Source organism: Eucalyptus grandis, chromosome 1 (genome assembly GCF_016545825.1).
Source record: "Eucalyptus grandis isolate ANBG69807.140 chromosome 1, ASM1654582v1, whole genome shotgun sequence".
NCBI classification, from domain to species: Eukaryota; Viridiplantae; Streptophyta; class Magnoliopsida; order Myrtales; family Myrtaceae; genus Eucalyptus; species Eucalyptus grandis.
This window is the reverse complement of record NC_052612.1, coordinates 38,533,823-38,547,986: the sequence shown is the minus strand read 5'-3', so window position 1 is coordinate 38,547,986 and position 14,164 is coordinate 38,533,823. Positions and strand designations below refer to the sequence as shown.

At 40.0% G+C, this 14,164-nt stretch overlaps 1 protein-coding gene across 1 annotated transcript; it reads left to right on the top strand.

The window, feature by feature from the left end:
* Positions 1 to 6,274: 6,274 nt before the first annotated feature.
* LOC120286819 (protein trichome birefringence-like 40) lies at positions 6,275 to 9,941 on the top strand. Its single transcript, XM_039299369.1, is given in 6 exon segments — positions 6,275 to 6,412; positions 6,596 to 6,768; positions 8,746 to 8,921; positions 9,262 to 9,401; positions 9,404 to 9,419; positions 9,557 to 9,941. Coding segments are annotated over 5 exon segments (696 nt in total). The 5' UTR covers positions 6,275 to 6,412; positions 6,596 to 6,699; the 3' UTR covers positions 9,852 to 9,941.
* The last annotated feature ends 4,223 nt before the right edge of the window (positions 9,942 to 14,164 follow it).

Below are 14,164 nucleotides of genomic sequence, written 5' to 3'. Positions count from 1 at the left end.
CGGATGGTCCACATAGCCTCAACTTGAGACGGCCGACAGTGACTCGTTATAAAGTTGGTCTTGTTTCGTTGCTAAGCAAAGCCACATGGTGGCCAAATTGTCGTATTAAATAGAGAGAAAGTGCACTCATCCACTCAGTGCCAATTAATTATGCATTGCACAACGTTTATCATCACGTTAACAACTGCATTCAAAAAGCATGTCTTGAATAAGATGTTGAGTAATCATAGAGGAGATTCGTGTAGATATATTGGTGGTTAGGGAGGCTCCCTTAATGGGGATTTGCTATTAACCTTTGTCTTTGTTATTTCTAATTTTCTGAATAGTAGTTGCGAGATGCCACATTAGCCTCGACATGGCCTCATGACCATCAAATTAGCTTGCATGTAGTTAGTTTTTTGTGAAATTTCGCATCAAGTATATAGTCGTCATGAGACGAAAATCTATCTTGATCAATTAGGTTGTGTATAACTAGGTTTCGGCCAAAAATAGGCATCTAAGTTTTTGCTCCCAAATTGATGCAAATTATTGTACTATCACGTTGAGCCCACGAAAGTGGCAACGGGTCGCGTCACATGTGCGAATGGGGTAATGTCAAGATTGGAAGTGACTACCTCTTTTTACTCGTGGATGTGTGGAAAAACCTACTCCACATATATTTGACCTTCACGAGATAAATCAAACAAATAATCTCTCCAAAATGAGAAGTTTCTGATATCAATCAAAGGACCTCTGGAAAGAGACCATCTGTTTGGATGCTAAACAAACATGTGGTTGATTCTAATGAAAAAAATGACATAGCAGGAGTGCGCACAAACCAACATGAAATGACGAAAATAAATATTCATTTCTTATTATAAATAAGTACCATGTACCTAGGCTATAAAATATCTTCACGTGAGCACTCGCCTCATATGCGCGCGCTAAACATGAAGGGTCAAAATCTGGGGTCGCCCTACCAATCTTGATGCAAGGAATCATGTGATGTAAGGCGACATTGATAGTAACTCTTTAAAGGGAAAGAAAATGAAGGGTTTTCACAAAAAGAGAAGAAGAAAAAGGAAATTAGCTTTTAACAACAGCCATGCAATGGAAGTACCTCCTTTTCCGTCAGCTCTCGTGGAGATGGAGACATTACTTTGCATTCTGATCCCATTAGCAAAGATAGAAATCCGTGAAGTCATTAAAGAAATCGACCCTTATTGCAATATAATGGATATTCTTCGTAAACATATTTATTACGAACGAAATTGTTGAATTCCAGCGTTGGCAATACCAAAAATGGAATATCTCCATTGCTGTAACGAGGCGATAGATTGTTTTATACATTATTTTCATGGGGCATTGTTCATGGACAGCTGCTAAATAAAACAAAATTTTGTTTATTTATTTATTTATTTATTTATCATGTTTCTTTTTCGAGAGAGATTTAATTATAATTTATAAAGGATAGAATCCACAATTGAGACCAGTGAAGGCATTGCACGTCCACATGGATGCTGAGACCCATGGTTTGAAAATCTTAATGGAGAGTGACAATCCTCTGAATTATTCATGGTATCTCTCCTTGTTGAACTCGATCTTTCTTAACTCGTTTCACAGCATTATTGGTGAGGAAAACAGCCAATACTTTTGGCCGTTCGGCTTCGGACATATTCTTGAACGTAGCCTTCACGATAACGTTTGGAAAATGTCTTGTAGTTAATAGTCTGAATATATTAGTCTTAGTGATATGTAGTTTGGCTTCTGCTTTCTCTATGCGACAATTTTGCTTAATCTTGTCTTATGCGATGACTTAATTTGTAGAGTTTTGGTTAATTCCGTGACAACTTATCATCATGTGATTATAGCTTAACATATAATGTCTTGAAGTTCATCTTTTATTAAAATAATTCGAGAAATTATATGATTTTGGGTGTCATTGGAAATGGTAGATTCAATCAATGACAAAATTAACAGAACTTACTCAACCAATGACCTCGTTGACGAAACATTGACGGATCTTTACTCAGAAAGATCAACAATCAATTCTACTTAAACTTTTAGAATGCAGGGTGATCTTGAAAGGAAGGAGAGGGAGAATATGGTGGAGCTGACCGCACATGGAGGACCTCCCAGACGAGCAAACATCAACCACATCCTGTCGGCGGCCCGCCTCAATGCTAGCCGCTTGATCTGACTTCCTGGTTTTGTCCTGATTACAAGCTAATAATCCTGCTTACCAACAAATTACTGGTGAGTGCGCGATGCTTTCATTTTGTGCCCACTATGCTTGTCCCCTTGTTAGGAACCGGAGATGGGATCTAGGATTAATAAATTTATGACTTTGTACATCTAGCTTCAGTAAAAAAAAAAAAAAAAAAAAATTATAAAAGGTTTTGATAAAACTTAAATTGCGTTGATAATTTGTGGATAGAGCAATTAGAATCACATAATTTGCCTCAACGGTGGAAATGCCATTCTAAAAGTCCTCCATCAAGTCATCGATGATTTGTCTCACTGAAAATGCTATTTTACTTGACTGTAAAAGGTCGTCGAGGGCGAAGACAACCTTCGATGACTTCAATTCGAGGTTAGTAAGGGTCGTCGATGTTAGTGAGTCCATTGAGAGAGAGAGAGAGAGAGAGATGGAAAAAGACAATAGAATGACGCTTAGAGGAGAAGGAGAAGAACAAAAATGGAGAAAGGGGAAAACAAAGAAGCAAAAGAAAAGGAAAACTAAAGAAAGATAAAGTCACATCTCAACTATTCATTTTGAAGTGACTAATTTATCATCTATTTAAAGCGCAAAAAATTGAAGATGTCAAGTATGATTTCGCTAAATAGATAATATCTTGATCTATGGAAAACTAATTTTGTTAAGTCTTAAGCAATAGAGCATGTGAATGCAAAGGAGTCTCGTGTCCAAATTTTTTGTGAGGATAGCATTATTAACTATAATTTTGTCATTCTAAAAGTTAATCCTTTCGAATAACTCGTCGCGCTTTATAATTATTTAGCACAAACTATCCTAGTTTTTTGGGTCACTATATTATACTCAGCAAGTAGTTCCAAAAGGATAACACGAAACACTATCATATGATTATATTGCTTTAACACTATCAGCAGAAAAAAGAAGAAGAAGAAGAAGAAAGAAGTTGCCTTTACACTACACACTTTATATGTGGAAATAGTCTCTAATATCATATGATCAATCTATCGATGTTTGACTGTTAACTTTTTTCGCAAATGAGATGTTAGGGATGTGTTAATATTGATTATGATTCGCATTTCTTTGTTTTTATCTGTGAATTAGAGGAAAATGAAGGACGAAATTGCATTGATGCATTCTATAGAAGAATATAGGATTGGGCATACGGAATCAAAAAGAGGCACCTAACTCCCTCTTGTCTTATTTGGGCCTACCATAAACCCACATGCAAGCCAGAATCGGTGTACAACACATATCGTTGTGCCGTGGGCAAATTATTTTAGAACATAATTCCCTTTTTTTAGGCCCTCATTCAGGTCCAATCTACAGTACAGATTATTTGGATTTAAAAATCATAGAGAAGCTGACAAATTGCATTGACTTTTCAATTTCATGGTAGGGGCTTCCTTCAGCCACCCCCCAGTTCCTTTACTCAGAACTAGACTGACAATTCTGTACTTCTTTCTATTTTTGACGCAGTAATTGTAATTTTTCACTTTTGATGCAAAGCCTCTAGGTGCTGAAATTTTATTTGTGATCAACGACCTTCTGTAAAATTGTTGTAGCTGAATTTTGTATATTTAGATTAGAATAAGACAAAAACCATTGACATTCATTTATGTAGCAATTTCGTGAGGAAAAAAGACCACTTGGAAAGGTTAATTAAGAAATTCAAAAAAGGAAAAAAAAAAAAGAAGCCAAACAAGAAAAGAAAGTTAGAATGGTGTCGTTTACTTTCTTTTTTTTTTGTCGGTGGTGTCGTTTGAAACGCATTTTGTAATTGGTAAATATCATTGCCTATATCTATTTAGATATCTGGCCGGAGGAAACCATTTGACGAACTAAATATTTCAAAGGTTTCACATTATTTTAATCATTCAACAAGAAACTCTGTCGAAATCGTCGAGATTATTCATGTGGAAAGTGACTTTCGCTCCCTAAAGCACGAAAAGCAAAAGACAGCAGTTAGGCTGCGGACTAAAGTGGCCGACAGCTAGCTACTGCGATGACCCTACAAAGAGCGCTTGGCTCATACGGGTTTCCCTTTTCCAAGTCCTCGTGGGCGAAGACTTTTCCGACGCGTTGGATGGTCCTTGAATCGAGTCTGCTTCGACTAGTCGTCCCCGCAAGCTCTCAAACAAGAGAACGACGTTAAGGAGGGGCCGCTGGTCGAGCATTGATGCATTGACGCTGCCACCGTGACGGGCTTGAAGTTGGACATAGAAAACAAGTTGCCGTCATGCCCACACAAATACGGGACAAACGTATCGAGAGGGGCGTGTTGATTGTTCCAGGATTTGCGATTGGAATGAGTGGACGTGTTGACCGGAAATCAAATAAACTAAAAGTTGCAGCTGTTATTGACTTCAGGGGGGGGGATCGAGTTTTATGCTGGATACATCCTCTCTGTATCCCAAAACGGAACAAGAGAACCAGTTCCCAACTACTCCAGCAAACAGAACTGATGAAGGGAATGAAAGACCCGGTGGAACGGATTGAGCAGTGGTATTTGACTTCATTTGAACGCAAGGACTAGGAACATTTATTGGGGTGAGCATTCATTAATGGGACTATGATCAAGGATGATTACATGTGGGGGTACTTTTTGACATGGATGGCTAATGGAATTTGGCAGCGTCGTGATCAGTGGCAGTGACGCCACCAGGCATTCAAGCCACCTCTCGTTCCTCCTCCTGATGGGAGCACACATAACTAATCTGATATTGATATGCTGTCGAATTCTCATGTAGATTGAAAGAGATGGAGAATACTTCTCATGCAGATCGAAAGAGATGGGAGGATACTTAATTATATCAACATTAATACGAATTGACAGCATTACCTTATCTTATCTTCTGGCGGTCTCTACTTGCGGCTCTTTTATTTTTCAATTTGTTAGCTTTTTGAAAGTTACAGGGATGTTTAATCGTCCTAATCGGCTGTCGAAAATTCTCCTTTCCAGACGGTGCCACACTTGGTTGAAAAAGAAGAGCTGTGCCACGTACGTACGCCTTGGACTTATCCAACCATCTAAGCTCAAATGCAAAAACTAATAAATCGATTTTAGGCACGTTGAGAGTTCCTATTAATTAATTCAAGAGTTGCTAGAACTCAAGGCCCAATCATTTTTCCATTCTCTGAAGCAAAATTCCCCAATCAGTGCTGTATAAAAGCCAAAAGGGTTAGCTTCAGCTTACAGAAAAGGACATGCTTTAAAAATATATACATTTAGCTTTGGAAATTTCACAAAGCTGCAACAAGAAAGGCGGAGGCAATCATAATGTAAGTCTCTTGTTCCACCAGAGGCAGCTAAAAATTGAGAGAGAGCTGGAAGCAAGAGGACATCGAATGGCGTCCCAATTGGGACAATCGGAAGTTGTCTCCGACATTACAGTGAATTTGCCAGATTCAGAGCACAAGGGCAAATGCATTATTTTAGTAACGACATCTGATGTCACTTCACAGGGTTCTTTAGCACACAAGAAAAGGGTGAGGAAAAAAAAAAAACAGAAAATGAAAGATAACACTTGGACCATCAACCGGGTAAAAGAGCTTTAACTGTAGCATTTTTTGAATACTATATTGCTGTCTAGTGGGCATATGTCTGCATTATTTTAGAATCAAGACCATCATGATTCGCGAATTCTTTTTCTCAAAAACCAAAGGATTGGATCCAACCCCACATGCCTAATTTTGAAAGGAATCCTTCTAAAGATTTCAAGAAGAAAAGGAAAACCCCCTTCACTTTACAAGATATTACTGCTAGTACCAGCCCTCCTGTGACGCATACCATGTGAAAGCACCCAACACACACACACTCATACACATGCCTTATATAAGCACTTTGTTTCAGACCAACTTTTCCCCTCACACCTAGTCATTTCTCTTCGCACAGATCAAGGGGTTTTTTTTCAAAAACCCCAAGATGGCTTTCCTGTCCAGAGCCATCTTCCTCTGTTTTTTCCTATATCATACAAAAGCAGAAAGTTTCCCCAGTCTCTCTGACCAGAGTCTCATCACCACCAACTTCAGTGCAAGAAAATTACTTGCTGGACGCTGCAATTTCTTCCATGGAAAATGGGTATATGATGCTTCATACCCTCTCTATGACTCCTCGAGCTGTCCCTTCATAGATCCACAATTCAACTGCATCAAGTACGGGAGGCGCGATAGACAGTATCTCAAGTACAGATGGCAGCCCTTCTCTTGTAACTTGCCAAGGTCCAAGCTTTTAATTTTAACTTCTCTCTCTCTCTCTCTCATTCTCTCTCTCTGTCCTGCCCAAAGTTGTGTCATTTGTTCCTTATAGTGCACAAAAATGTGTCCGTCGTGCCTTTTCTTTATTATTGATGAAGAGAAATGTCGGTGTAAATGCAAATATGAATGCGATGATTGTCGGTGCAGGTTCAGCGCGTGGAATTTCTTGAACAAATGGAGGGGGAAGAAGATAATGTTCGTGGGCGACTCGCTGAGCTTGAACATTTGGCAGTCTCTGTCTTGTATGATCCATGCCCAAATGCCCAATGCCAGGACCGTACTCTTCAAGAGGGGAAGGCCTCGCTTCGCTCACATTTGTGGTAAGTCCCCAGATACAAACCCACCGTTCACACTCTACATCAATTCGAATCGTCACTGGCTTGGCTCTGGCTTTCCCTCCTTTCCTCTTTCTCTTTAACCCCTTTGTGGAATCCAGCAAGAATCATTGCTCCCCGCAGTGCATGCATGTCTTGTCGTTTTTTTCGACATGTCTTTCGAGGAGGCAAATTCCTCATTTCAAAATTCAAGTGAAACTAGCTTCTGTTTCTTCAAGTCCAGTTCTTGGGTGGGCTGTTGTCCCTGTTTCTCCTCTCTCTCTCTCTCTCTCTCTCTTTCTTTCTATGTGCTGTTTTCTTGGTTTGAAAAATCATTCATAAGTCTTGTACTGTTTCAAGCACTGAACTCAGTAGAGACATGAAGCCCTCAATCAACTGCGGATGATTTTTTGGAGCACGAGCATTAAAAGAGGAGCGTGATTGGTGGTGGTGCTCCCACTTTTATTCGTTTCCCTATTCCGCCGGTTCTCCTTTCGCCCTTTTGCCCTTCTGCCAGGGTCTTCTTATCTCCAGCTCTCTGTCAAATCATCATTAGTGTTTTGTAAAAGGTGAAGTCCCCGAAGCACGTCAAAACAAAATCACCTCGGTTCTTTCATCAACCTCCAGTCCCGATCCAGGCGGGGAATGATTTTTTTACGCATTCTTCCAACATCAATTTGAAAAACCATTTGAAAAACACCAGATGTCATTACCTCCATTGACCCATGTCGTGTTTTTCCCCCTCCTGGCAAAGGTTCCTGCTCTCGATTTCCTGAACTTTAGGAAATTTCCGTTCCTCCGCTGTGGAAGCAGCCCATTTTGTCGTTTCCATAAATATGATTTGCCCATGTAGAATCGTGTTTATGCGGTTCCAATAAAATACATAATGTAAAGTGAAAAAAATTGTTTAAACTTCCTCAGTTAAACCCACCCCAGTAAGCTGCCTTCACTTGCTTTAGTAGTGAACGCCAACATCAAGTTAGGACTAGGATGTCAGATCCTCACATGGAAGAATTTAATTTTAGACAACTTTCAAATAATTCTTTTGCTATATTACCTTCTTCTTTTTTATTTTTTTATTTTAATGTCCTGTAGCTAAATAATTAATTCACGCATTGGACTTTTCTCGGGGGCATTGGACTTATACGGGGCGTCCATCAGATATTTTGTTTTGTACGGTGGGGATTTTGACGGCGTGGGTGAGGATTCACTGGTGACCACACGTTGATTTTGTTGCGGAAAAATTGGGATGGGTGACCATAGCAAAATTAAACAAATAAAACATACCAAAGCTAAATTAGTAGATGAAAAAGCCTGGGGAATTCTCTCTCTGTTTTTATTTTTATTTTTTTTTTTGTCAAGATTGCTCGTGTTTGTATTCAAGCACATTTTCGGCGATTTTATTATCTTTTTATTTAGGAAAATTTAGGGAGTGGCTTTGTCTAATTATGTTTAATTGAAATGCTGTCTCCGACATGGATAATGGATGATTGATCTCTCTTTATACACCCACTTTTCGTTCTCTTTTTCAATCGCCTTTTGCTCCTCGTGCGCCAGTGATTCCCATGTTCGGGAATTTACGGCGGGAAAGCAATTAAAGCAGGTATAAAAGGGGGTCTAAAAATAAGGATAATTCCACTTTACATTATCCTAATTACATGGATCCGCACTTAATTAGAAAAGGAAAATTAGTCCTAACTAATCAAAGTTAAATGGGCCCCCACAGTTAGATCTGCTTTTGAATAAGTGAAATTCTTTTTGGGAAATTTCCCGTTCAAACTTAAGAGTCAAACTTTACCTTTCTTTTTCCATTTCTGTTTGGCGCCCTTTTTGCTGAATTAATCATCTCATTGCTTACGTCATTTTGACTAGCTGTAAGTGCATGCTGTCGGGAATAATGTCTAGTGCACCGAACCTTATTGAATCAGCAGGATCATATCTCATACGTTAATGTAATTGATTGAAATTCCATGTTGTGAGCAGGACTACGATGTGAAAATAATGCTGTACCGGACGCAGTACCTGGTAGATGTGGTGCGAGAGCCGGCGGGACTGGTGCTGAAGCTCGACTCGATCAGGGGCGGCAATGCGTGGCGAGGCATGGACGTGCTGGTCTTTAACTCCTGGCACTGGTGGACCCACACCGGGAGAACTCAGCCGTAAGATTCATCTTTCGTTTTGATTCAAATTCTTTTGACCAAAGACCCCCTAAATCACACTGTTTCTGAGCTTCTGTTATATTCAGATTCACTATTTCTGCAACGTAAAAAGGCCAGATTTGGCAATGCCTGTTACAGCCCTGATAAATTGTGATATATGTCGAGCTGACTTTTCCATTTTCCGATGATTCGAGTGACCGACATGGTCGTGGTCCCTAGTTCCATGCGTTATGAGATAGTTTTCATGTCCGTATAATGTTGAGATTCGCCGAATTACACAGCAGGATATCATGTATGAACATCATGTATGTGACTAGACTTGGGGGACGTGGAAATGCAGGTGGGATTATATGCAAGAAGGCAACAAGCTGTATAAGGACATGAACCGACTGGTGGCCTATTATAAAGGAATGACCACGTGGGCTCGATGGGTGAACCGTAATGTCGATCCTTCAAGAACCAAGGTCTTCTTCCAAGGAATTTCCCAACCCACTATGAGTAAGCACAGTACCATCTTTGCTGTGTCCGAATAGTTGTTTCTGAGTTGGGTCTTGCCTAGAACAACTTTTTGCACGTCGAGACAAATTCGATGCTAATTTTCTCATTTTCATGGCATGTTTTTCCCGGGCTATTAGAGGGAAGGACTGGAATGCACCGTCACAATCTTGCTCCGGCCAGACACAGCCATACTTTGGCTACAGGTACCCCGGCGGGCTTCCATTGTCTTGGGCCGTTGTGAACAAAGTCCTAAGCAGGGTCAAGAAGCCCGTCTATCTGCTCGACATCACAACCCTCTCAGAGTACCGGAAGGATGGGCACCCGACGTATTACAGTGGCGACCACGGCGGCATCATGGATTGCAGCCACTGGTGCCTCCCGGGGTTGCCCGACACATGGAACGAGCTCCTGTATGCAGCTCTGTTCAGCTGAAGCTCCAATATCGCGTGCAAGGAAACTGTTAGTAATTTATTCTCACTGAAATTCTTAGTTTGAAACTCATTGTTTCAAGGTCTAGGCATTCTCTTTAGTCTTTACATGATTGATGAAATTGTAAGTGCAACAATAAAAGGGTTCTGACATCACGTATTTATCTGTATTGGTTCGGGGGCTGAAGATTGCCCCAAGATGCAAAAAGAATGCGCCCTTGAATTGAGAAACTTACAATGTTACATTGTACTTCACAAAATTCCATGCGTCTGTAAGTGAAAATTCTGAAGAAAGCCAACCTTTTCTGATATGTTTTTTTCTCCCTTTTATGGTTGCTTTGCATTGGGACATTGATTTGTTCGTTTCTCAGATTTCCTTGATATGAATTGGGAGGTAAGTCCACTCGTATATCTTCAGGTCCAATCTAAAATGATCATATTTTGGATGAAAAAATCACACAGAAGCTGACAAAGGTATCGACATGTACCAATTTTATGGAGCAGTTGCACTTCGGCTTCCTTGGACCATCACCCAAGTTTCTTCACTCAGGACTAGACTGAAACTTTTGTACTTTTTGTTTTTGATGCAAAATTCTTCACTCAGTAGTCAGGACTCCTATGAACTTTCTGTCGTTCTGTTGTTGATGCAAAATCTTGGGGTACGAAAATTTTTATTAGTAATCCAATTCCTAAGAGAGCTGTAAGCAAGAGGAGACCAGATGCTGTCTCAATTGGGAAAAGGAAGGCGCTCTGACACTATTGAGAATTTGTATTAGGGCGCATTTGGTAACATTTTCAAAAAAATTGTTAAAATGTAAATAGAAAAAACAATTTCGCCTTCAACAATTTTTTTGAACAGTAAGCGTTGGTAAATTGTTTCGGGAATAAAAAATGAATAAAACACGTTTAGTAAATTTGTGTTCTTTTTTTTGTTTATTTTAATTTTTTAATATTTTATATTATTTTCTTATTATTTTTCTTTTTTTTCTTCTTTTGGCCGCCGGCCTCGGCTATGGCCGATGAGGGTTTGACCTCGCCCGGCCACTGGCGAGGCTCGTAGGCCCCGACGAGGCCGAGCCTTGCCTTGGGCCGGTGAGCTCGGGCTCGTTGGATCCAGGTGGCCGAGCCTCGCTAGGGGTTGGCGATGCTTCGGCGAGGTCGCTAGCCTCGACAGCTTGGTCGCCGGCCGCCAGACCATGGGCGAGGCCAGCCTGGCCAAAGAAAAAGAAAAAATAAAAGAAGAAAAAAAGAGAGGAGAGAGAAAATCATGGTCGGCGACCCGCCAAAGAAAAAAAAAAAGAAAGGAAGAAAAAAAGAGAAGAAAAAAAAGAGAGGAGAGAGAAAAATTGTTCTTAAAAATTGTTCTTAAACAAAGAAATACGTTTTTGTTTTTTTGCATTTCCAAACGTGTTCCTAGTGAACAAAAAAATAATTTTGAATAAAAATGTAAACAAACGCATTTTCTTCTTTTTTTTCATCTAATAAAAAAACAGAAATTTTGTTCATAAACAGAAATAAAGAACGTTAACAAATAGGGCCTTAGTGACTTTACGAGCATCATCTATGTCATTTAAAAAAAAGAGTTATTTAGAATATAAGAAAGAGAAAAAAGAAAAAAAAAAAAAGAGGGAAAAAGAAGAAAGAAAGATACTCTTGCAATCATCAACTGGTAAAGGAACTTCAAGTGCAGCATCCCCTGATTACTAGCTATCTCGCCTTGGTGGCGAAATGTCTTCATTATTTTAGAATCAGGACCGTCATGATTACCGATATTGTTTTCGAAAAACAAGGGATTGGATCCAAACCCACATGGCTAATATTGAAAGGAGTCCATTCAAAGATTTCAGAAATAAAAGGAAAAAAATAGTTCATTTCATCAGACATTACTACGAATACTGATCCTCTTGTCGCACACATGCCATGTATAAGCACTTGTTAGAGACCAAACTATTCCTAGACCATTTTCTTAAACAGATCAAGGGTTGTTTTTCAAATATACCTTAGATGGCTTTCTCCTGTTCAGAGCCATTTTCCTCTGTTTTCTTTTCCTTTACCATGCAAAAGCAGAACATTTCCCGATTCTTACAGGCCACAGTCTCGTCGCCAACATCAGTGCATGAAAACTACTTGCTGGAGGCTGCAATTTCTTCCAAGGAGAATGGGTGTATGATACTTCATACCCTCTCTATGACTCCTCAAGCTGTCCCCACATAAATCCACAAAATAACTGCATCAAGTGCGGGAAGGCCTGATAAAGAGTATCTCAAGTACAGATGGCAGCCCTTCTCTTGTAACTTGCCAAGGTCCAAGCTTTTAATTTTAAACCCCCCACCCCCCACCCCCTTCTCTCTGTATGGAAGTGTGTCCTTCGTTCCTTATAGTCAATAAAAATGTGTACTTCAAGCCTTCTTCTATATTACTAGTGAAAAGGGATTGTGGGTGTGATTGTAAATGTAAACGCGCCGATTGTTGTGCAGGTTCAGTGCGGTGAATCTATTGAAAGGATGGAGGGAAAAAGACTATGTTTCTGGGTGACTCGCTGAGCGTGCACATTTGGAAGTCTCTGTCTTGCCATGATTCATGCCCAGTTGCCCGATGCCAAGACTTCATCCATCACGAGAGGAAACCTTTCTTCAATCACATATGAGGTTTGTCCCCACATACACACCCAGCATTTCCACTGAAGAGGACACATATAATTTACCTTACCTTATTAAATTAGCATATCATATCATGTATGAAAATATATTCAAAACTGCATCTTGCGAGCAGGATTATGATGTGGAAATATCTCTGTACTGGTCGCAATTTCTTGTGGATCTCGGGCGAGAGCAGGCGGGACGGGTCCTGAAGCTTGACTCGATCAATAGTGGCAATGAGCGGCGAAGGATGGACATGTTGGTTTTCCACCTACACCGGAAGCAGTCAGCCGCAAGTTCCATCTTGTTTTGATTCAATTTCTTTGGCAAAAGACCCCGTTTGTAAATCGCACCATTTCTGAGTTCTTCCGTATTCAGATTCACTGTTTCTGCAACATGAAAGGGGATACTTAGCAATGCCTGTATGATCCGAGTAAATTGTGACATATTGAGCTGAAATTTCCATTTTCCGATGATATGAATGAACGGTTCCTAATCTTATGCATTATTACACAAATTTTAAGTCAATATGATTTTGAAGCACATAGTCAGTAAAATATTATATATTTACATCGTGCATATGACAAAATCTTGGGAAAAATTACTAGAAAAGTCCTAAATCTATTATAATTTATCCAATCCAGTCATAAACCTTTTTGTAATTATGTTAATTTAGTCAATTTGGCCAAATTTGGCCGGTCAGCGTTGACATGAACATTGGCCGGCATAGACGAACAATTATTAATAATATTTAACTTTTTTATTTTTTAGTTTTTTTTCTCTCTTTTCTTTTCCTTCTCTCTCCTTTTCCCCTTGCTTTTGGCATCTGCTAGAGGGGAGGGCTGGTCGCTAGCCAATAGCAAGACACGCGTGCACGTGCGTGCACAGAGAGAGAGAGAGAGAGAGAGAGAGAGAGAGAGAGAGAGAGAGAGAGAGTATTACTAAAAAATTGTCCATTGGTGTCAGCCGGTGTCGGCTGGTATTGGCCGGCGCCCACATTAACACTGAATGAACTAAAATGACACAATTACAAAATGTTTATAATTGAATTGACCAAAAAAAAAAGAAGAAGTTAATGACTAAATTAGAAAAACTATGATAAGTTTAGGACTTTTTGGTAATTTTCCCCAAAATCTTGGTATATGACAATGCAATTGGGATTATATTCAAGAAGGCGATAAGTTGTACAAGGACATGAACTAACTGAAGGAGTATTATAAAGGAATGACCATGTGGGCTCAATGGGTGGACCTTAATGTCAATCCTTCAAGAACAAAGGTATTCTTCCAAGGAATTTCCCTAGACCACTCGAGTAAGCATAGTACCATCTTCTTTGCAATGTCCGAATTAGTGTCATATCTCCGAGTTCGTCACGGACTTGCTCCATCCAAACGCAACCGTACTTTAGTGCTGTGCCTGTAGCGGGGCTTCGTATGTCATGGCCCAATGTGAACAAAGTCTTGAGTGGGATCAAGAAGCTAGTCTATTTGCTCGACATCACGGCCCTCTCCTAGTATCGGAAGAACGGCACCCGTCGGTGTATAGTGGAGCACACAAGAGCTTGGATTGCACCCACCGGTGCCTCCCGGGTTGCCCGACGCCTAGAATGAACTCCTCTATGCGGTTCTGTTTAGCTAAAGCTCTAGTATTATGCGGTTAATAAAACTATTCTAATTTG